This window comes from Haemaphysalis longicornis, unplaced genomic scaffold (assembly GCF_048455015.1).
Source record: "Haemaphysalis longicornis isolate Haplotype H1 unplaced genomic scaffold, Haemaphysalis longicornis Haplotype H1 scaffold_10, whole genome shotgun sequence".
In the NCBI taxonomy this organism is placed as follows: domain Eukaryota; kingdom Metazoa; phylum Arthropoda; class Arachnida; order Ixodida; family Ixodidae; genus Haemaphysalis; species Haemaphysalis longicornis.
The window spans coordinates 58,285,558-58,310,513 of NW_027526204.1; the positions used below are offsets into that span (position 1 = coordinate 58,285,558).

The 24,956-nt window shown below is 46.8% G+C and overlaps 1 protein-coding gene across 2 annotated transcripts in view; it reads right to left on the reverse strand.

Annotated features, from left to right (window-relative positions):
• Positions 1–23,968, reverse strand: part of LOC144157747 (chorion peroxidase-like) — a 41,420-nt gene extending 17,452 nt beyond the window's left edge. For both annotated transcript variants that reach the window (XM_077688519.1, XM_077688520.1), the window contains exons 1-5: positions 23,780–23,968; positions 21,571–21,711; positions 9,281–9,382; positions 7,562–7,672; positions 5,158–5,293 (exon numbers count right to left, since the gene is read on the reverse strand). In XM_077688519.1, the coding sequence (XP_077544645.1) occupies positions 5,158–5,293; positions 7,562–7,672; positions 9,281–9,382; positions 21,571–21,711; positions 23,780–23,864 (575 nt within the window). In that variant the 5' untranslated portion in view covers positions 23,865–23,968. The remainder of the gene's footprint in view (positions 1–5,157; positions 5,294–7,561; positions 7,673–9,280; positions 9,383–21,570; positions 21,712–23,779) is intronic.
• Between the last annotated feature and the right edge of the window lie 988 nt (positions 23,969–24,956).

The following is a 24,956-nucleotide window of genomic DNA, read 5'->3' on the forward strand; positions in this document are numbered from 1 at the left end:
TCGACCGCGGTTTGTCTGTCGCAAGAGGCATTGCGCGCTTCAAGGAACACCAATCCCACATTTTCGTTACTAATTTCACCGAGGAGTACCAGCATTTAAACAAGGGCGCGGCAATTGCATTCCTCGAAGAAACGCAAGAAGCAAGTGACGTGATCGCGGTCGCCGACTTTGAACGCACCCCCGTAGAAACCTTCAAGCTCCCGCAGCCCTTCGACGTGAATCCGGCGCTACCGCAAGAACAACGGAACAAATTATTGGGTTTGCTGCGTCGCTATAGCGAATGTTTTTCGTCGAGCGCAAAACTACGTCAGACCCCTGTAGCGAAGCACCGAATAATAACCGAAGATGGAGCCCGACCTACACGACAGTCACCGTAGCGCGTCTCTTCACACGAACGGGAAGCCATCCGGACTCAAGTCGACGACATGCTCAGCGACGACATTAAACAGCCATCGAAAAGCCCCTGGGCTGCGCCCGTCGTACTCGTAAAGAAAAAAGACGGCACATTAAGGTTTTGTGTTGACTACCGGCGACTGAACAAAATCACGAAAAAGGACGTGTACCCCCTCCCCCGTATCGACGACGCCCTCGACCACCTCTGCCACGCGAAGTACTTCTCATCGATGGACCTGAAGACCGGCTACTGGCAAATTGAAGTGGACGAGAGAGACCGAGAGAAGACTGCATTTATAACCCCAGACGGCCTATACGAGTTCAAGGTGATGCCGTTTGGGCTGTGCACAGCGCCAGCGACGTTTCAAAGAGTCATGGAGACTGTGCTAGCTGGCCTTAAGTGGCACACCTGCCTCGTATACCTCGACGATGTAGTGGTATTCGCCCGGACTTTCGACGAACACCTTGCAAGGTTGGAGTCTGTACTCGAGGCCATTCGTATTTCGGGGTTGACGCTGAAGCCTGAAAAGTGCCGTTTCGCATACGAGGAACTCAAGTTCTTGGGCCACGTCGTCAACGCCGCGGGAGTCCTACCTGACCCGGCAAAAACTTCAGCTATCGCGAACTTCCTTAGGCCGAAAGACAAGAAGGGCGTGCGAAGATTTCTCGGGCTGTGCGCATACTACCGCCGCTTCGTCGCAAACTTCGCACGCCTTGCAGAGCCACTCACGCGCTTGACGAAAGACAGCACCCCTTTCAGCTGGGAAAACGACCAAGAAAAAGCATTCTGCGAGCTGCAAAAACGCCTGCAAAGCCCGCCCGTGCTCGCTCATTTCGACGAAAATGCCGAAACGGAAATGCACACGGACGCCAGTGATATAGGCTTGGGTGCCGTCCTTGTCCAAAAGCAAAGCGGCTGCGAAAGGGTAATCGCCTATGCCCGCCGTGGTCTGTCGAAGGAGGAGAAAAACTATTCTGCCTCTGAGAAAGAGTGCCTGGCTATGATATGGGCGATTTCAAAATTTCGCCCATACGTGTATGGAAGGCCATTCAAGGTTGTAACAGACCACCATGCGCTGTGTTGGCTCGCCAATTTGAAGGACCCCTCTGGCCGTCTTGGGCGGTGGAGCTTGCGCCTGCAGGAGTTCGACGTTACAGTCGTTTATAAATCCGGCAGGAAACACTCCGACGCCGACTGCCTGTCCCGCGCCCCCGTCGACCCACCACCACAAGACTCTGATGAAGGCAGCGCGTTCTTCGGGATCGTGGCGGAGAGCGACCTAGCCGCCCAGCAGCGTGCCGACCCCGACTTACGCGTCATAAGCGAGTACCTCGAGGGATGCAACGTTGCCGTTCCTAGGACCTTCAAACGCAGCTTACCAGCATTCAGCCTGAGAAACTCCGTCCTCGTGAAGAAGAATTTCAGCCACGGAACAAGAGCGAATTACCTTCTCGTCATCCCCGCGGACCTTCGTGACGAAATTTTGGAAGCGTGCCACGACGACCCGTCTTCCGGACATCTCGGCACAGCCCGCACTATTGGAAAAATCAAGGCGAGGTACTACTGGCCCGGCCTTACCTCTGACGTCACCCACTACGTCCGGAGCTGCCGTGACTGCCAGCGACGAAAAACGCCGCCGACAAGACCCGCCGGACTTCTGCAACCAATCGCCGTCCCATCGAGACCATTTCAACAGATTGGAATGGACCTTTTAGGCCCGTTCCCTACGTCACGATCACAGAACAAGGGGATTGTCGTAGCGACAGACTACATGACGCGCTACGCAGAGACCGCCGCTCTTCCGAGGGAGACTGCACAAGAAGTGGCAAAGTTCTTTATAAGCCAAGTTGTGCTGCGACATGGAGCCCCGGAAGTCCTAATCACAGACCGCGGAACGGCATTCACTGCGGAGCTGATGCAAGGAGTAATACGCTACAGCAACACGGATCACCGAAGAACGACGGCGTACCACCCCCAAACGAACGGACTAACAGAACGTCTGAACAAGACAATCGCAGATATGCTGTCAATGTACGTTGACGTTGAACATAAGACTTGGGACGAAGTGCTCCCGTATGTCACGTTTGCGTACAACACGGCTATGCAGGAGACGACGCAGCTGACGCCGTTCGAGCTTGTCTACGGTAGAAGGCCGACTACGATGCTCGACGCCATGCTTCCGCACGTAGAAGACGACGACCTCAACGCCGACGTCCACGGATATCTTCAACGTCCGGAGGAGGCCCGCCAGCTCGCTCGAGTTTGTATAACGGAGCAGCAGCTGGTGGATGCCGGCCGCTACAACCTCCGACGCCAAGACGCCGAGTACCAACCAGGAGATCGTGTGTGGGTTTGGACTCCCATCCGACGACGCGGACTCAGTGAGAAGCTCCTGCGACGCTATTTCGGACCCTACCAGATTCTACGACGTGTTGGCCAACTTACCTACGAAGTGATCCCTGATGGTGACTCCGGCACATCACGACAACGCAGGCGGCCTGAAGTCGTCCACGTGGTTCGCCTAAAACCTTTCTACGGACGATGACGAACTTTTATTTTCATTTGTTCAGACTGTCGCTTATATTAGCATCGGGTCGATGCACTCTTAGAGGGGGGGTAATGCCGCGAACCATACATTGGGTTTGTTTATTTGTGTTTTGCTTTTACCGCCCGGCTGCGCCGGTCTGCGTTATCTCGGCGCCAAGGGAAGCGCGTGTTCCATTCTTTCTTTCTGTGCCGCATGTGTTATCTGTTGTGACAGGGAGAGCATTCCGATCTAACGTGAACAGCCCAGAATAATCTTCTTGGATCTACTATGTTCTCGATGCGAATCGACGTTTCGAGAACCACGCGCGCCGAAAGATAAAAAGCCTGCAGTGCGGACGCCGGGGCATTCGATTCGACGACACTCGCCTGTGCAAGTCACTTTGTTGACCGCTGCTTCGCCGCCTCTGTATTCTTTTGAGTTGTTAGAGGAGCACAAGTTCGCTCCAATAAACGTATTTCTCATTCAAGACAACTGCTTCGTCCTTGTCTTCGTGACAATATGATGGCCAAACATCATGTTCAAGGGTTCCCTCACCCATTAATAAAAGTGTTTCTAGGGTTTATGGCCTTTCAAAGTGAATATACCCAGGTAAACGAACATGTGGCAAACTGAGGGGATGATTTTTTAAATAGAAAAAAAAATAATAAATTAGTTCCATTTAGCGTAAACAGTGTCAAATGCAGATCCGTCATCCGCCAAAAAGGCTGTGCGCCCTCCCTTGACTAGTTTCAGTACCAGCCAGGCGTTGCTACCGGAAGTAGTGAAAAAAGGGTGCAGCAGCCCCTGAAAATGCCCACAAAAAACGCTTGATTGACTTTGGGATATTTAAGGCAATTAATGCACTAAATCAGGGTATTTTACTGTTTATTATCGTGAAATATTTTGCGGCCTAGCAACGCCACCCTCCGTAGCAACAGCGCAGTGCAAAGATCAACCCCCAAAATTTTGCTTGCGAATAACATTCGTCTGTGTAGCGGAATTCGATTAACATATGCTTCGTAACCCCGACTTCGATTCCGACTAGGCGCAGCGGTGACCTTTTCAAAGCCTCTGCTTAGGTGTGTGAGGGTGCGAGACTGCGTTGGCCAGAAACGCTTACCCGGAAACGAGATACAACAAGCCTCACCCTTAAATTTCTCTGCACTCAAAAACACACTAAGACAAAACCCATTCTGCGCCACACTGCATAAGTAGTGGAGTGGCTTTTGAGGTCTTGTTTTTCTCGCCTTTAATGCAGGTCTCCTTTTGTTTGTCGACTGTGCCTCTGACAATGCGCACAGCCTCCAAAAAGTCCTTTCACGATTTTATCAAGGAACCTATCTCATGAGTTTTAAACATGGGATATGTGCATGTTTATTTCTAAACCAGTAGGCGCTAGTTGGCATCATTTCGTCTCTTTCTTCTTTTCTCCATATTAAGTGAGCGCTATAACCACAAAGATCTCTGACTGTGGCTTTTTCTAAAGGAAGGGCCCAGTAAAAAGACAGAGACCTACCATTGCTGTAGCATCAGTACTGTTCTCCGCATGCAAAAGCCAAATAGTAAAGCTGCCTCAAAATCTTAAATATGCAAAACACAACACTGAAAGAGACACCTGCTTTAACTGTATTTACCATAAATGTATTTACCTGATGGAAGTCAAATACGTTATTTGTGTGGCGCAGCCCATTCTCTATCCGAAACACTACCCTAAAAAGCGCACCTACTGCCAGCAAAAACCTTTCTTTTACATTTACGTTCTTCAGAGAGAGGCTCTGCGTCACAGCATAGGTAATTTTTCAAAGTACAATTTATGTTACCGGAGCATAGAAGTAGCACGTCGAATGTTCACTTGTTAGATGGTCAACACAGAAGGCACAGAAAAATATTTTCTTTCGCGGGAAGTAAGGAGCATTGCTGCCTCCTCAAATACCGCCAGTAGTGCACCTTACAGTGACGCGCGTCAAGAAACTGCGGCAGAAAGGAGCGTTTCAGAAACAACAAAAAACTCCTACCAATTCAAACCGGAATGACAACATGTGTCCAGGGTTATGATGTATTTACTTCGCGAATCCTCCGCCAACAAAATTCCAAGTATGTTATATTCCATTGAGAGTTTTTCTTGCTTATTAGCCTACGAAAGGGAGGTCAAGTTGTGTTCGACGACACAAATTTTCCGCCATTTTTTCAGACCAAAATAAACTGCGGCGTAATGTTCAGAAGCCACAGTTCTTACTTGGTGACTTGGAAGAGCATCTCGTCGTTCCAGTGAGGGTTGATGTAAGCCAGCTTTTTCGCGATGCGGTTGTGTTCTCTTACCCATAGCATTGTCAGGGCAAGCATGCCTTTCTGCTGATTGACGCGGCTGTCACCTTGTCAAAGAAATGAATAAAAAACTGTGGTTCATTCCTCTGTCGTAGGGGTTAGTAAAGCGCGAAATGGAAATTTGCAGCGAAATCTAAAGCTGCGCATGATATACGGGTAGGCGGCTGTCTTATAGGTGTGCTTGCCAAGCGACGTCCTACTGGCGGGTTGCTTCAGCAAAGGTGTATTAGCGTCATTTCCGGGACGGATGTGACGTCAGTGAAATTTAAATGCATCCCCGCACAAAACACTTTCGTGTTAAAATATAAAACACAAAATCGAACAACCCTAACTATAACGTACTCTTTAGTACTAAAGGTTGCTTCCTCGCAAAAAGACCCTCCTGCGCAGGTGAGCCCCCTTTACAGGTCGCTTGCTTCGTTGTACTGCCGTCATTTCCGTGAGTGATATGACGTAAGGGAAATTTTCGTGAATCCTGGAATAAATGACTTTCGTGTTAGTATATGTAATGGCGTCCGCCATGTTTTTTTCTGTTCCTTGCCCTACTTAGAGAAATGACGTGTGTTCCCCTTGGTGGACCGTTCTCAGCTTATCTCGTGTTTGTTCAACCAATACATATCATTAAGTGTATAAACTCATGAATGTTACTTTTGATGCTTACTTCACAATCGCTTCCTCCATTTTATTTGTTTCAAATGAAAAGCAATATTGAATATCACTTTTATCTAGCGTATCACAAACTTGCCATTACTTCTACAAACGCAAGACGCTGCATGTGGAAGTATATTTATTACAAAACGTATGTGAACGAATATTTCTTTAATGCGAAATTTCCCATTTCCAACCGCAGTCAAAATGGTCTAAGAATTTCAGTACCACCATAGTGCCAACACATATTGAAATGCTTCGTGACACTAAAGCACAGGCTTTATTATTCAGTATAAATTGTGGGCACTTTTAACCCCTTATGTCGCAGGCCAGCTTTGTCAAATAAATATCGCTCCTTCAAGCACCGTCTGCGAGTTTTGATTAGTTCATCCGCGCAAGTTCAAGGGCTTTCCTAGCCATTTCGAGCAAGGGCTCTTGTAATGGGCATCCTGGAAATATTGTCTCAAAGGCATAATTACACACGTAGGACTCCCACGCTTTTACACATTTACACACTTACACTTCAGAATACTGGAGTTCTGTCTTTACGTTAGACATCAACTGGGGTTTTAAATCCAAGCCTCCATTTCTTCTAAAATACACCTAATCTAATAGTACTGCTGTATCATGCATGTGTTTCTAAAATTTCCCGCTAGGCAGGTAGTCAGAAGATTATTATGCTACAGTTGCTCGTGTTTGGGAGAGTTCATTTTCGTTTTTATAACTTGCGCGTTCTGGGAGATGGCTTAAATAAGAACACAGACGATACTTTATAGGCCAAGAAACGAAGTAACAGTCATTCCCGTCTTCTTCCAAAGTAGAATAGTACTTTGTATAATCGTATCCTCACAGCATTTTAACGGTTACATCTATACCCTAAATAAGCACTCTGCATATGTACTTGAACATTTTCTTCGCATTATTTTTGCACAAGTCTTCACTGTCGTCACTCAGAGTACTTAAGGGCGGCTCTTCTCTTGTTGAAAAGGCCGATTTTTACACACTGCGATGCCTTTGACGCTAAGTATGCCGATTATTAGCCACAAACATTTGGACGAGGGCTGCCAAAGCTCATGCACAATTCAATCATAGAGACAGCAAATGAATGCCAAAAATTGTTGTATTCGGATTATATCTTGGACAGTAGTGGTGATGCGACTTTCCTCGCATCCAGCTCTTTGGGCGTCCGAGTATCTTAAAAAGCTGTTGAACAGAATCCCCTTGATTTCTACCCAAAGCCTTTTGTAAGGCTTCTTTACAATAATGATTTCTGTATTCTCCTAAAAGCGTCCGAAAAGTCACAGCGAGATGGTGTTTATTCCTAGAGCGTCGCTTCCCTTTCCCTGGTAGGCGGTAATTCCAGTGTCTGGATTTAAAACAACGTGTCAAAAGGGTAAATACCCATACAACAGTAGTAGTGGAACCACCACCGTGCAAATAAAAGAAGACTGTTTTGCGGTCTCTCGACAACCAGCATCAGAGGACCATCGCCTCGCCTGTGACCGGCTAGCGTCGCAAGTACGCTGCTGATCATCAGAATGCGTTTAATAAGTGACTGCACGAGCATTTGCGGAGGCAGATAACTTCACTTGGTGCAACGTCCCACCCCATTATAAACAACTTCCACCCGTAAGTATTCTTTAAGGAAAAGGAAAGAAAGGTGTTACCTGCCCGCGCACAAAGTGCGTCCTCTTCGGGAAGGCTGCAGTCGTCTGCATAAGGCAGCAGGCTGTTCGGCAGGTACTCGAGGCCCCCAATCTCTCGACTCAGCAACAGGCCTGTGTTCAGGAAACTCTTTTTTGAAACGCTTAGTGATTTTTGGAGGCAATTTTGCGTTAAGCTTTTTTAATGTCTTGCCCCTTATTTTTATTTAGATGCGGATAAGTTGGTGCAAACAGCTTCTGTTGAAGTCTATAGGCCACCGGGTACTGTCGACCATGAAAGTTATTTTGTGAACCACTTCTGTTTTAAAGCACCTTTTAAATTTATCTGCCCACTTGTCGCGAGTATATATGTAAGTCGTGCCATGTAGACTTAGTCAAACAAAGCTGCATTGAAATGCCTGATAACTGGTGCACGGATTTATTTTAACCTTTCCCGTGTCTTGCAAGGATAGAAGCAATGAAATGAATATCAGGCTAGCGTAACGTAACATTTCTTCGGTACATTTTGGAAAGTAGGCATGCGTACTGTGGCTAAACGATGAGGACCATGCAGTATATTAGGTTGCCACCTGAGTGCACTTTAAATTTAAAGCACAATGTTGATGGTAATTTGACAGCAAAACATCAAAATTGCTAATGTAAGCAAGTGCCACATCCTTAATTGAGGTGGTTGTGGTTAAATGAGGCTATCTGGTTAAATGAGGATTTTTGTGAATAGGAGAGCAGTGCACTAACAACTAACTAAGAGCCAAGATAACTAAGAGATAAGTTTTAGGCAAGATAACTAAGAGCGCCGGCAGATATGGCTAAGCGAAGAAACAAAATAAAAAAAACAAATTTTTTGCTATTCTATGCCCAATTACCTTTATTACTTGTGAAAAGTGGGCTGTACTAGGTTTAAAGATTTTTTTTTTTGTGGCCGACGGCCATAAACAGGATTTCGAAGTCATATTTGCTTTCTAAGACCAACAACGTTCAAATCAAGGCAATAAAATAGCAGAGACACCAGGTGAAAGTAATAAATTGGACATGGCAGTCCGAATTTGAACACCCGCTTACTCCATTCGGAGGCTACTGTCCTTGTGGTTACAAAATGCGTCGATATGTCACCGCCGCACCTATTCATTTCCTAATCATCAAGACAAAGTTACCCCTTGGGAATTTAGCATCCCATACGTTTTAGTCTGCCCTGGCAATGCATTGAAGAAAATAATGTTATGCATCCTTGTGGTCTTTTTAAAAGAAACGAAAGTGCGCTATGCTAATGTGATTGGGGGCCATAAAAAGGGAAAGCCAAACTTCACGATATTTGAATTCGTATCGCAAAATGTTCTAATGTTACAAATGGTAAATTAGGTGACCTTGCTTCTCTCGGATAGCGCAGTTTGCGAGTGCACTTCTAATATTTTTTTAGTTTTAGCGCCCAACCGTCTGCGCCTCCACCTCCCAAGCATGGTTTTATTTATTCACTCACACCCAAACTACGCCTCACAAAATTTACGTCGAGGCAATGTGCCAGAACATTCTCCAAAACAAAATGCCACGAGTATCAAAAATAATGTGTTAACAACGATTCAACGAAGCGTAGAAATAAATTGGATGTCCTCCAGAAACCGAAGGCCATATGGCATCAAACGCCATGGGTTAACAGCAACTGAACAGCAACCACAGATTCATTCGAATTACCACTAATAAATCATGCAAAATATATCTAGGAATTACCATCCTTAAATTTCCGCAGTGATGTAGAAGCGTCATCGTTAGGGCCGTACACCAAAGAAAGGTCGGCGTAAGAAGTTTGTTGGTTCATCTGGTCGACTGCACCTGCGCACAAAAAATTAACTCGCATTACTGAATAAAGGCACTGCTACCATTTCAGTGTTGGCGAGTTCAAAGCACATTTAAATCCACATTGACCACTGTTCTGTCAAAAACCACAAACGGTAATACGCTCTTCGAAAGTGAGTTCACGCAATTTTCTTACGCGGTATCTCGCTGCCACTGTCTGGACACTATAACTGTGCGTGCAGTTGCTGTTTACTTTTATTAAACTTTTTGCGCTCAGCACCCAACAGAGCTGCAGCAGTGCTATCAGGCGTGACGTAGTGAATACCTGTAGATTAATTGCATTCCCTGGTGATCTTCACTGTGTACCGAATTGTCCGAACACTGTTGTTTATGCTTTTCGCCTCCTTCACAGAACTAGTGGCCACGGCTGCGTTTGCACCCCCGTTGTGGGGATAAGTAGCTCAATGCTTTCCCAGAGGGCTAGCGCTACGTGCGTCAACAAAAGCAGTCAAAGCGAACCACATAATACAGAACGATGAACGTAGGTGGCTTAGCGCATCCTCATAACCACCATTTCGCCGCATTGCCTAAGGCATGCAGCAATACCCACTTATCAACGCTAAGTAATCGCTATAAACTTACCGACAAACGAAGTTGGTAAAAGATGTGAAAGGTGCTTTGAACGAAGCGAATTACTTCGCTATTGGCCGATGATGTGACTCTGAGAACCGAGGGCTGAACGGTTTTTTAATACATCCCAAAAAGTAGTTGTTCTTTGGTGTACCCTGCGCATACTTTGTCTAAACTCGGTCATAGAACAACGTGGTAGCAACACCAGCAACGTTTTTGCCCATTTGTTTCGGTGGGACAGCGTACGCAGGCAACGATTTTACTCCTCTTCACTTTTAAATCTGTCGCACCCTTTTTATTGCACTACCCGATGGAGCCAGTGCTGTCCCGACAAGCACCGTCATTAGACGCAGAAGAGAGCGGAGACCTCAAAAATTGTCAATTTGTCTGCTTGATCTTTCCGATAAAAACCACTTTGGCACCGCCATTGTAAACTGTTTCATGAGGGCGCAGAATAAGTGCGAAGAAAGTCGCTTCAGAAGGCATCAACGCATGATCGCAATAGTTCGAAAAGGATAAAATAACATGTTTCGATCTCAAATTAAAGGGTCAATTTCGATCAAAAAGGGGGCCTTTTAAGAACATAAGGTACTACAAATACACCAAAGTGATTTTAAAGAGAAAACACAATATTGGTTTATTTCAACGTCAACATGTCCACCAAAAATATCACTTTTAGGGAAAACATCCAATTATTTAATAATTCTATACATACGAAGTTGGGGCGACGCTCGCTCCTCGTTTTCTGCGGCAGTTTTGACTTTTCAGTGACCTTTTTGTACAAATAGTGGCTGGAGACTAAAGCCGTCACCAAGAACAGGAGTGCAGAATTTTAAAAGTTCTTCCTGTTGCGTTTCATTGTACCACTTGGACGATAACATGAAGTTACACACTGATTATTTATAAGGTGTATTTTTCGTCTCTTGACGGTGTTGCGCGAATGTTGGAAGTTGTGTAATATTTGTTATACTTTTCATCAAGACGTCCTACATTGCCTAAAGAGAGCTCAGTGAGATAGGAATTTTTACTTTTGCGTGTAAACATGGTTACATAGGGCATCTATGGCCTCCTTAAGTTTCAAATGCGGCCGCAAGAGTAATGTGACTCTTCGTCACGTGACGAATGGTGAGGTGTCTTGACCTGCTTGGAGAGAGTGACGCAGAAAAGCCGTTTACGGCTTTAACAAAACACAATTAATGCTCACTTGCAAAAACCAAAAGCAATCAATTAATAAACTGTACAAAACCGGTTACCATTCAACCTCCTAACTAAATATCACAAAATACAATTCCAAAGTATCTACAATAAGGTTCTACATCATAAGTTCAAATCTACCCATTCCACGACCTTCTAGGCGATCTCTCTACCACTACAACTCCCTAGTTCTGTCCTGCGACTGCGTCCCTATTCGACTGGCCTACCCCGGTCGTCGGTGCGGACGTGTCGCACCCGTTGTGTGGCCGCAACTCGGTGGTAGCCGTCGTCGTCTCTTTTTGATGCCGACGTTCCATGGGCGTGGTCGTTCCTTGGAAGGCGTGGGCTCCGCGCGTCCCGCCGTGTTTCCCCAGTGTCTATCCCCTGGTAGCCACTGCCTTTGGGGGTACCCAGGTAGGTCTCGGCCCGAACGTAGCCCTTCGGGGCCGTCGAAGCGAAGGTCAACAGAGCGCGTATGCTTACAGCAGGTGCCCGATCACCGCCGCCACTAGGGCCACGAATACGCAGGTTCGTAGTGCGACTAGGGCGCTGCAGCCGATGCGAGGTCGGCCCGCTCCCGCCCAGGCTTGGTAGGCATAGTCGTTGGCCCGGCCGCGTCTCCCTAGCTCGTTCCTTGAAGCCCACGTGTTCCTTCTGGCTTCTGGTTCCTTTCCTTCGCCCTTCTTCTTGTGCGTCCAGCTTTTAACCCCTCTGGCCACTATCACAGCACACTCTAATTGGCTGACGGCCTTTTCTTGACCATATTTGGTAATCACGCCACTCGTATCTTGCGCGGCGTTCTCGGATTGGCTGTCCCGTGCACTACAATATTTGGCCATGGTGCTGCGGTGTTTCGGCGCGGCGTTCGTTCATTGGTGCGGTCAGGGCACGCACTTCAAATTCCTGTTTCTTTTGTTTTTATGGAGTTTGGATGCATCTCTTCTGAGGGGGCGCCCTTGACAAAAATCACACTATTTGCAAGAATTACCCTAAAACCGCCGTTACTAAACGGGCGAGTGAGTTTTCTAAAGCGTTAGTAATTAGGTTTCTTTGAAATTTTTATTCCTCGATAATTGTAACTTACGTGGGGGTCGGTTTTATTCGAAGCCGTCTCTCATATGGAGGGAACATTGTTGTACTCGTGGTTGGAGATAACACGCAGTGATATAAATCTTTGCAGTTGAAATAACCAATTTTGAGGCTTTAGGGGGTAAAGTTGCGCGAGGCCCTCCGATTTTATTTTGTAGTTGAGGCATGTTTACTTTTTGCTCTGTCAGCAAACACGAAAGGCGCTTTCCAGCGGGGAGTGAACCGTGACGCGTCGTTGTCTGTTTCTAAAACCATAGTAGCTTATTCTGCAGCACACACCTGTATTCATAGAACCATCGTTATCATTTTAATCATTCTAGTTAGGTGCACTGATGGACCAAGGTGTCCCCCTTAAACTTCCCAACTCAATCGTGCACCGCCTGAACACATTCTTCGAGCACACCTTCTTTTTTCCTTCAACGACCGAATCACTGCTCTTGTACTTCGAGTGTCCCTTTTAGTTAGCCGTTATGTTATTCTGCAGCAACACCGACATTGACAATTCCCAATTGCGTGCTCAACCAACTCCACTTCTTGGTCTTCATTTGATCTAGGCCTAGAGAGTTTTTTGCCCTACAGTTTTATTTAATTCAAAGCGTTTCTCGCGTCCTATAGCGATGGAGATCTTTTTTTTAATGGCCCTTCGGGAACCGGGGGGTCGCAGCGAAGCGCCACTGAAAGTGTGCCAGCGTGGCAGCCTTTCGGAATCGAACTGCCCGTGCCGTGCTGATCACCAATCACGCGCCGCTCGTTTCTTTATTCTCGTCTTTCATAGGTGGCGCCAAGGCGCCGGCTAAGAGCGCCAACCAGAGGGCGCATTCAGTGCCCCCCGCTCAGACGGAATGTCGAACGTCACGCGACGGTGAGGCAGGTGGGCGTTGGTTTTGGGGGCGAGCTATGGAGTGTTTAGGCGTGCGATGTCGGTGCGGAGTTCGTTGGGAGGCGTCTCGAGGTAGGCTGGTTTGAGGCGGTCCAACGAGACGACTTCATCGCGGCCGCCGGATGTCGCAGTCATACAGCTCCGTCTGCTCACCTTCGTGCGCAAGAACCCGCAGCTTTGGTTCACCCAGGTCGAAGCCGTCATCGATCTGCACCGCGTCATCTCGGAGACTACTCGGTATAGCCACTTGCTTTGCAACCTGCCTCCTGAGGTGGCTAATGAAGTGGCAGACGTCATCGGTGCACCTTTGGGCGATGCTCCGTACCAGCGGCTCAAGCAGAGTATTCTGGACCGAACCACGGCGTCCAAAAGCGTGCGCCTCCAGCACCTGCTCACCCACGAAGAGCTTGGATATCACCGCCCTTCCCAGCTGCTCAACACCATGCGACAGCTCGTGGGCGCGAGCAATGTGGACTCGAACGGTGCGCTTTTGAAGGAGCTCTTTCTGCAGCGCTTGCCACAGTCCACTGGCATCGTTTTAGCTGCTGAAGGGGACTTGACCCTCGACCACGCCGCCGAGCTTGCTGATACAGTTCACGACTTGACTTCTCCCTCAGTCGCCACACACTGGCTTCGACAGCAGAGTCATCGGCCATTTCCCGCTTAGAGACTCGGATCGATCACCTCGGCGCTCGAGGTGATCGATCTGAGTCTCGAAGCGGGAAATGGCCGATGACCCTGCTGTCGAAGCCAGGGTGGCGACTGAAGGAGAAGTCACCACCCTGGCTTCAACAGCAGAGTTCGCGGACGCCGTGGTTCGGTCCAGAATACTCTGCTTGAGCCGCTGGTACGCAGCATCGCCCAAAGGTGCACAGATGACGTCTGCCACTTCATTAGCCACCTCAGGAGGCAGGTTGCAAAGCAAGTGGCTATACCGAGTAGTCTCCGAGATGACGCGGTGCAGATGGAAGACGGCTTCGACCTGGTCGATCCAAACCTGCGGGTTCTTGCGCACCAAGGTGGGCAGACGGAGCTGTATGACTGCGACGTCCGGCGGCCGCGATGAAGCGTCAGGCAAAAGAGGGCCTGAGGACGCAAGGTTGCTGGGGTTGGTCATGTCTTAGTCCGGGTCACCACTGTCGGGAGCCGCGGGTCGCAGCGCGGCGCCACTGAAAGAGTACCAGCGTGGCAGGCTTTCGTAATCGAACTGCCCGTGCCGTGCTGACCACCAAGCACGCGCCGCTCGTTTCTTTATTCTCGTCTTTGTAGAGGCTGTAGCGCCAACCAGAGGGTGCTACAGCCTCTTTGGCCCCAACCTATTTTGAGGTGCTTACAATGTTCCAAGATTTCTGGCCTAAATGTGATCACCAGATTCCCCATTGGTTAGAAGCCTTTCTTTTTGGTGACAAAGGTACATACTGTTCATCACTTAAGAGTGCTTCCCGAGTGGCCCAATTTTTTCCCACCTTGTCTTGAATTACTCGTGGAGCCTCGAAAACTAAGCCGGTCGATTCAGCACTCTTTCTTCACCTCAACTCGCCACAGTAAAAATGTGGATATAACTTTACGCGGATTTCGTTATCTCATCAATCTTTGTCGGACTGTGTCGAACCGCAAAAATACCAGTTCCGTCACGGTTCCGCTTCGGCCGCATTCATTTCTTTTTGGCTTAGTCCCGGTGCGACTAAATCCCGCACCGAGCCTGTTCGAGAAGTTGAATTATCAGCTCAGGGTAAAAACAACAGAGCAGTTTAAAACGAAAATAAAAAACTGTACAAAAAAAGTTCGAAATTTTGCTGTTTCTCATTAACAGTGGTGAAAAGATCAAGCAATCTTTGAAAACTTGGGCAAGAGATAAAAGGAAAAAATGAAGAACTGGCAATCTCGAATTACTTTCCCGCCCAAACCTTACGTTGTCTTGGGGACTACATAAAGGCACCGCCAAGAAATAAGACGATGGGATATATTTTGTGCCCTTTCCTATTTTGTTGCCATCAAACTGCTGTATAAAATCGCCCCTCACGATAAGAAGCGAGCTCTAGAAATATTCATTCGTACTGGCGAGCCCAAATACCAACCTTTAGTACCAACTTTTAATATTAACCGGCGCGTAGCATCAGAAATATATCCTACAGGAAAAACGTAAATGTTTTCAATGAATTCGAATTTGGTCACCAAGAACAATTTGTTAGCTGACACCATAGGTCGGCGTACTCACTCGGGAGTACACTCATTTGTACTCATTTGTACTCAAACTCACGAGTGAGTACGATGATGAGTGATCACACACCCAGAAAAAAACAGTGAGTACGATGACGAGTGAGTACAGGGGTAAGTCCACTACTCGTGAGTACTGTACTCATGAGCGCACTACTCATGAGTATGAGTACTCATAAGTACAGTATTCATGAGTATGAGTACTCATGAGTTTGAGTACTCATGAGTATGAGTACTCACGAGTACACAGTACTCATGAGTACACAGTACTCATGAGTACGCAGCACTCATGAGTACAATACTCATGAATACTGTTTTTGCGAGTGCTTGCACTCTTGAGTATATGCACTCCTGGGTACAGTAGTGCAAACAGTAGTGCAAACAAGAAAACGGACGACAAAAGCTGCCACCCGAAGACACGCAGAAAAACGCAGTTTACTGCCACGGCTGCACCGTTAAGCCCCGAGCTCCCCTGAGCCCGACCCGGCCTGAGAACAAGAGGAGACGCCAGACGCAACGCGAGTGCTTACGTTCCGTTTCGCTTTCTCACATGTACTTGCCTTCGCGCAGTAAGTCGCCCAACGACAGTGCACCGCGTCAGACGTTTTCTTCCTCTGTCCTGATCTATATGTAACATGTGTTTTTCTAATAAATTAAAGAATTTATTTTTTCTACTTAGTTTTTCATTCGAGGTACGACCTAGCTAACAGTGCAGATAAGTTGATTATTCGTGAGTAATACAAATTGAGTACTCATGAGTACAGATTGAGTACTCATGAGTGCAGAATGAGTAGTACTCATGAGTGCAGAATTAGTAGTACTCATGAGTAGTACTCATGAGTACAGAGTGAGTACTCATGAGTACAGATTCAGTACTCATGAGTACAGATTGAGTACGAATACTCGTGAGGACAAATGAGTTTGAGTACAAGTGAGTACGATTACAAATGAATATTTGATGAGTGAGTACGAGTGATTTTGTGAACAGACGAACCTTTTGAGCCTGAGTTTGATTGAATATAGCGTGAATGAAAAAAATTGTGATTGAGTTTGAGTGAGTTCTTTCTGTTTTGCCGACCTATGGCTGACACGTCCGCGAGGGTGTAACCCACAATAGTATTAAATGTAAGCTTTAGTTACGCACAATAATTGAATTATTGCTCTTTTAACTGGAATACATTTTGCGATAGGTACCACCGGAGTTTTCGTTGGTAAAATATGATATTGCTCCTCCCGATCCACTGCTGTCGTTATTTCCGCTAGATTGCGAAATATTATAACATATTAAGCCATCGCAAATTGAAACTCTTCCTTGGCTATTGTACCATCAGATGAACTATTTTGGGGGAGACGCTCTCAAATTCGTCGACAGCAGTACACCCCTCCGAAACGAGTAGCAGTAGAAATAACGTAGCGATTCGGGCAGTCAGTAAAAGTGTGCCCCCGAAAACAGTTCAGAGTTCAAAGCTTCAGAACAACAGCAGAAAAGTCCAGTGCTGGGCAAATGGGACACTGTGGTAGCCGTCTGCCTTTCATGTATGCGTTGTATTTTTTAGAGAGGTTTTACTCATGACGAAATCATTGTGCCTTCAAGGTCCTGGAAGGCAGTTTTTTGAAACCGGAATAATTGTGCATCATAAGTTAACACTTTTCTCTGCACTTTGAAATATTAAGTCTACCTCCTAAAAACGCACACTTGCCCGCCGTACCGTCCCGGAAAACCGACACTTATACCGCAAACCACGGAACTCGCGTCCTTTGCATTCATGACCGGTTTGGTTGAGAAAGATCAGACAAAGAAAATGATAGGTATATAGCAATATCCACCTTGTGGTGTTTTGCTTATTCAATTTTGCTTATATAGCGTTTAATAATTTCGAACCACGTGTGGTGCCTTTTATTTTAGAATTTTGCGGTGGAAATACACTTTTCAAATATATGGGCGCGTTTGGTGCCCCAATGGAACACCTCTGCTTGGAGGCGCAGCGTATATAGCATAGTGGCAGAGTAAGGTAAACCACTTAGGCCTATTCACCGTGCGTCAGAATGTCGACACCTACACGTTTTCGTTTTCCGCCTACATTAAAAAAACGGCCGCATGAACGGAGATCAAACCCGCACCTTTTCGTTCAGTGACAAACAGCTAAGCCATTGAGCAAAATCTGCGGTAAAACTTGTCAATCATCTATACTATCCTGGTGTGCGACCCTTTGAAACAAACTATGTAGGGGAAAACGTTGCACACATCGGCTGTGGACCTGCGCTGTTGCATAGTGGAGCCTCTTGCAGCCTTATTACTCCTTTAAAGTCGCAGTGAGGGAAGGGCCAAGTCCTTTCATACCACCTGCAAGCTTCCGAGAATAGCATTTCTTCTGCTCAGCCTTGCACTAGACTCGCGGCGACAGCACCAATATACTATTGCTATGTTGGTGCGCATTCCTCTTTGATGAGAGAACAAGGAGAGCATCGACAGTGTTTTGGTTGGTCTGGAGGGAAAAGTGCATCATTGAGTACGAGGTGGATGGTACAGGGAAAAGGCCTGATTGGCATTAACTGACTCACTCAAAAGCAGCACTACAACTTTTGCAGCGTGGAATCCCCACGAAAAAGGACTGTCAGCGTTCCTTACGGCTTGTGCAAGAACTTAGCAGCGAGAATTTCAATGTGCGGTTTCAATGGATTCCTTCCCATGTTGGCGTCAAGGGCAATGAGACCGCTGATCAGATGCCACGTAGTGCGCTGCAATTTGCACCGACAGAGTAAGTTTCCCCCAGTCACTGGAACGACTTCAGGCGAATAGGGGCCGAACATTTCAAGTCTCTGGGAAATCCCTATCACCAGCCTTGCGTCACAAAAGGGCTTACAAGATCCGAGGAAACATTGTTGTACCGCATCCGAACGGGCTCAGCGAAGACCACAGCATTGCTATTCAAGGTGGGCCTCTTGCGATCGCCTCTGTGTTCGTCATGTGCACTGATAGGGGATGTACACCACTACGTATTGTGTTGCCCAGAGCATGATGTCGAGCGGACTGCTATGCTCTCAGCGATTCGAAAGCTGGCAGCCCCACACAGCACTCTGGACCACATCGTCTTTCCAAGGGGACATTGGATGCTGCGAAGAGACGTGTCACGCCTTCTCCTAAGCTTCCTTGAGATGGAGCTGGAAAACGTGTGGTAAAAGGCTGTGGTAAAGGTAAAAGGCTAAACGACTACCTTTGGCTAATTAGGACGAGCTTGGGCGGAGCAATGGCCGGCATATCCAGCCAGGCTAACGCCACCTGATCCCACAACAACCACCACCACAAAAACAACCACAGGTGGTCAAACCGTTTTCCTGTAAACCGGTAACCTTTATCCATTTTTTTCGGATCTGTACCGTTTCGGGTTCAGCATGCTCAAAAAATTTAGGTTTGGGTTTGTGTTGACTTCCAGCAAAAATAATGGTGTGGTTCCGCTTGTCGGTTCGGGTTCGGTTCCGGTTCAGCACCCTGGTTTGTCCTTGCTTTACAAGTTCCATGTTACTTTACATTCACGCTGTTCTGCTAAAAGCAATCTTATTCGTTTTCATTAGGCGCTCGTTTTTGGCTAATGTTTCTATAATAAAAGCCAAGTCCTTGGCGCAAAGGTTAGGTTTGTTGCTTGATGAACCGATTGCTACCCTTCCTCGAATTTTATTCGCTCTTTTATGATTGTTGCATACTCTTGGGCTTTTAAAACGCTTCATAGTTTCTTAAAACAAACTACTTGCTTTTTAGTTTGCCTGCCTCCTACCGCTACTGCCGACTCAAGAATTTGTGTGTTAAGGGTTTGTTCTACTACTTGTACGTCATGGCCATCTTCAGTAGCGACACACTATAAATTTCCTTAGAGGCTCTTTGTCCCAACATTGGTGCCCTATCCCTAAATGCAGAGTTTGTTTGCCATTGTATTACTGGTTTCGACAGTGCCACGTTGATGTCTAGCCCGATTCTCCTACCTCTAATGCTATGATCAGTGCTCTTATTTTCCCTGGCAGCTCAAAAGCCTGCACAATAACTGAAGAGACACTTATAATGAACCACTTCCATAAAATAGCAACATTTATTTGGCACTTTTTTTCTTTGCTGGCCTCCCACCAGTAAACTAAGCCAACTTTTATCGTCACACATAATCATAGTGTACTTTCCTATATTAGTTTCACCTCCGAAACTTATAAAAATCTGCTTTCTATTCCTGTGTTTGCGCAATAACATGGTCAATGTTCTTTTTTGTTTTAAACTCGTATTTATACTACAGTAATCTCTCGTTGTAAGAAAGTCAGTGGGACGGCCAAAATTTTCATAATAAGCAGTGTTTCGACATAAGCTACAACTCGAGAAAAGCTAAATCATTTGAGCTTTAATTACGTCACAGGTGCGAGGAATCAAAGCACAATATAATCAGCGAAGCAAAACTTTTGTCAGTTGCAAAAATGGCTGGTAGCTTTGGCTGTTTCAAGTTCTTGCTGGGGGTGAGCCACCCCTGCTCCAATTTAGCGAAGCATTGAAAGACGCTGCGGTCGCCACACATAAAAGTGGCAGTGGCAGTGGCCGCTTTTATTGGGGGCGTGCGGGCGTCGCAGATCGCTACGAGAGTTTCGCGCTGGAAAATGGCCGCAAACGCAGTGGCTCGAGTTTCAGGTTGTGTTTGTTGAGGTACAAAACGATTAACCGCTCATTGTCGCTACACAGCGCTATCACAAAATCCACCCGATTTTGCACTACGGGCTTAGCATGATCACTGCGAAATTTTTTCCGGCCGTAAAGTTTGCGACAGAAGAGTTTTTTGGTCCCCTGTTGTCGATGACAGTGCTGATTCTATGGAACGAGTGTGGGTGTTCGCGCACCATTTCGTCTATGCCATTGACCAATGTCTAAGAACAAAATTTAATGGCCCTACCACGCATTGGGATCGCCTGTCTGAATTCAGATGGGGCGAATCGAGCATGACCGGCTCGAGACAATCACCGGGGAAACACCAGCTTGCGTTGACCCGCCATGTTGACAGCCTGACGCCTCCGCTCTCCTCTTCGCTCTAAGCGGGTCGAGCTCTTTGTGCGCCTCGTGTAACGCGGCCTAAAATGCATGTGTTTGGGTGGAAACAGAAGACAATTCGAATAAAGCGATATATCTTGTAAAGAGATTTCGTTATAACGAGGAATTACTGCAGTTACTCGGCCCATACCAGACCAGGAAAAAATCTTGGAAATGAGTAGGGCTTTAGAACACGGTGGGGCGCGTTGTGGCGTTGGGACGATTAGGTAAGGCTGTTCGGCATCCAGAAGGAAGGCGACCAATGCACGTACTGTCTGCTCCTACTCCCGTCACGTTCTGTCAATGGCGCAAAACCACTCCCGTTACTGTAGGGGTCTGAGTAGCCGGCCACAGGAGGGGAGGTCTCATTGGCCTCCAAGATACTGATCAGTGGACCACGTCCAGACATGTTGAACTGTCGCCAGTGTACCAAGCGTGGTGCGCTTCTATTGATCACATTTATTTGCATAATGTGTAGTGTAAGTGTAGAGTGCCCGCCCTGCGCCTGGAGTACGATAACTGGATGCTAGTACGATAAGCTTTGAGATTTCTTGCCGGCAATTCAAATAATTTAATACATACGTTTCTCTGAACAACTATTTCAAGGTTTGCCACTGCACGGTTACCTATCTCCTTCTCGCGCTTATTGCGCTGAAGAATGCAATCAATATTACTTACCGGCCTTTCATCTTATTGTAGGCTGCTTTAGCGTCGTTTCCGAAGTCAACGACAACCTTTTCTCCGCAGCTAAACGCTTGTCTGTATACGTACACCTTTTACTCCCATCTTCGATTTTATTTTATCACATTGGTGACGAAACATTAAAAAGCCGGCAGAATTGACCCAAGTTCCCTCTATTTTTTGAACATCAAGAATCTTACCACAAACTTTTTTTCTTTCCTACTGCCGTCGATAACAAAAAAAATGTCAACAGCTCGTCAACTTAGTCCTTATTTTTGATAACTTCGCTTACACATAAAAATCTAAGTATCTTAAGCTCCTTCAAAGAAGGAGCGTTGCTACAATTACCATTCCAAACAAGCCGCAAAGACATACAACTGCTTTCTCAATATCAGTCCCCGAAGTAACACGTGACTGCACTGCTTGGCGCAGGGACTGCCAGAGCACATGTGCACAATTACGTCAGAGTAGGTACTGTACCTTGAGAGCACTGAGAGCAAGGGACTGTCCGACGGAATCCAATCCGGGTGAGGTTGTACTGCGGGTAGAATTCATCGTTCTCCGGCACATCAATTGGTAAGCAATTATCTCCTTCATGACATGTGGGGTTCGACCCAGGTCCTGCATGATCGGAAATACTCTGATGCACACGCTGTCCACCATACCGTCAACATCACGTATACTACGCTTCTTCCGCCTGACATGCTTCTCTCTAAAGATACCATTTGCGGAAGTTATATCTTTGCTTCTTCTGAAACCGAGAAAACAAGTGGCATTGAGCTCTCATATGCTGATACGACTTTTCTAGCGTGGCCGTAGAGACATTCTGCTTGAATAAGAAAAGGCAGCGTTTCGTGCGGGAATTGATTTACACAGAGCAGGACAAGTGAACGGAGTTGTGGAACCACTGGACGTTTGTCTGAGGCTTTACCTTAATTTGCACACAGCAGCGTGGTGCGCAAATAAGAGAAGGTGTTGCTGTCAGGACAAAACTTCGGTCCCTTGGGCGCCCTGCCTCCAAACAGAAAAACTGCCATAGAAGTCTGGTGCCTTGGCGCTTGGTTATTTTTGGAGATTTATATGAATGTATTTTTCTTCTCCACTGTGACAGCTCCATCCGACTACCGAATATCTGGCCCAGATTCGATCACATTGCATTGTTTGGTTCGTATTGCCGGGTCTCGAGCACTTCTGCACGTGTGGCGGTTTTCGTACGCTATATTTATTTACACGCACTCGTACAAGGTCTCAGAAAACTTTGAAGGCAACCGGTAAGTGTGTGGTCACATGCATTTGTGACGGCTCTATGTACGATGCAACACGGGTCCTGCTTGATTGAGGGCGCTGAACAAAAACTGTTGTTGATTCCTCTGTCACAGGAATTAGTAAAACACGAAAGCGAAATGTGCAGCGAAATCTGCAGCTGAGCATGCTTTCCGGGTCGGCGGTTTTCTGCTGGGTGTGCATGGGGAGCGACGTCCTGCTGTAGTGGCGTAGTGGCGTCATTTCCGTGTAGTGGCGTCAAAGGTGTAGTGGCGTCATTTCCGTGGCGGATATGACGTCAGGGAAATCTTGGGGTATCGCGGCATAAAACACTTTCATGTTACAATATACAACCGAGACCGAACAACCCTAATTATAACGTACTCTTTTGTACTAAAGGTTGCTGACCCGCAAGAAGCCCCTGTGTGCAGGGGTTCACCCTTTTCAGGCTGCTTGCTTCATGGTACTGGCGTCACTTCCGTGACCGATATGGCGCCACTCAGGTGTTTGTGTATCCGGCAATAAAACACTTTCGCGCTAAAATTATGGTCGTCTTTTTCTTCGTACGGAGCTAACCTAAAAACTAAGAGCGAGCTTGAGACACACAAGCAAGTCGGAGAACCACTCGGTCCTCCTGCCACGAGGAACCAGGACGGATGAGGTAGATTTCCGTGCAGGTAGAGGACCAAAGCTGCAAATATCTGCAATCGGCTTTCTTTCAAAGCGCGTCCTCTTCGATCATTTTGCAACGGGACATTACTGTAAGAACCACGGCTCTAATGGCCACGGTGAGAATTGTTTTTCAGGTCAAAACACACGACCGGAGCGGACGAACGATTACCGCTACTCAACGAGAGCACCCTGTTACTGCAAACCCGTTATTTTAGCAATCGACGCTTTCGCTTAGCTTAGAAGTACATGCAGAAGCGTTGCCAAAACATTTTTAAAAAAAAAACAACTCTCCAAAAACACGTTTTTTAGAATGAATAGCCCTCCAAACTACGATAAGGAAATATATTTGCTTCTGTGACAGTATTACGAGAATCTCTTAGAGGCGTACCATACAAAAATTATTTGAGATTGATAATATTCAGTGGCAATTTAGCTACAACTTTCGCTGATATTTTTTTAAAAACAGGTTTTAACACTACTAAAAAAACCAAAGGTGGCACAACGCCCCATATAATTACTTCCTATATCCACCGGGCGAAAATAAAGGTTGTCATTATGTGTTTCAAGCAAATACGAGGTTGTTTTCTTATTCTTTGCAAAATTCGATATTCTTTTAACTCAGAAAACCCGAGCCAAATGACACATTTTGGAATTATTATTCTTATACGTTCAAATCACAAACAATGAGACAAGGCTATATTCCGCCAAATAGGTTCCGCTAAATTGTTCTGTACAACGCCTTCGGCATTCTCACCAAGATCGGGCTGCAGGGGCGCCAGCTTAACACCGGTCAGCAGTGATACGTCATGCGCGATAAACTGGCCGAACAACACCGCCATATTTGTAAAGCGTGGATCAACGCTCCTGTTTTGGTAGTGCACCGTCGTCGACACAAGCCGGGTATTCGGTAGCGGCTTCCCAGTCACGGAAACACGGGGAGCTGAAACACCTGCACCCGGTCCCACAGGAAGAAATGCACGTATGAAAGTGCTTGAAACAAAGCCAGCTAGTTTTGCCTACTTTGTGCTTACTTGACTTCTCTGCCTTTCTGTCCTATACTATTGTTGCTACCTGGGACCAAAAGAGTATCTCTAATCTCTGCTGCCCCCACACTTATCTAAAGACAAGGATGATCTTGTGGCTCGCAACGATGGCGATGCAGGTGGCGTTAAGGCAATCTGCTCCGATGCTGTGTCGTCAAATTCGCTGCAGTGTATCAGCGCTGGTAACATTGCTTTAGATGGTGGCTACTGGTTTCGTCGCATTATATATTGCGCCCACTGCGTTTGTGCCAACCATGAACCTACTCCTTTTCCATCACTGCTTTTACGAATATGTCGACATGAAAAATTCTGCAATATTTCTATTCGCAGCTTTAGTATATCCCACTCCTAAGGCTTTTTTTTCTCGAGCAAATAACACGAGATTGTGACAACCGTTTTAAACAACTTGCTAAAAAAGCTTCCAGCTTGCGCTGATGAATGCATAGACGTACTAAGAAAAAAGTTCATGCGTTTTTGCAGTCGCCCAATTCCATAGGGGCGATTTCCCGTGATAGCCGGGTGAACTTTTCAAACATTGTACTCCCACACAAGGGCCGAGCGCCAGGACGGGGAGCCGCTTGTACCTATTTTACTGGTAGGTGCCGGGCGCCACCATGGCACACGGATGGACGTTCCACAGCCACGGTGGACGTTCAACTCGCAAACGCCTGTGGCAGGACATGCCGCCAGACTCTTTCACCCCTGGCAATGGCGCAATGCGGCATGATGGCCGGGGTCTTCGCAAGATGGACAAGGGTCAAGCGCCCCTCGCAAAGGTAAAGGCAGCTTTCCAAACGTGCATACCGGCACTTCCTGCAGGTACGTCCTACAAAGTTTGCATACTGGTACGTTCTACCGGTATGTCAACCGGTAAGCATACCGGTACGT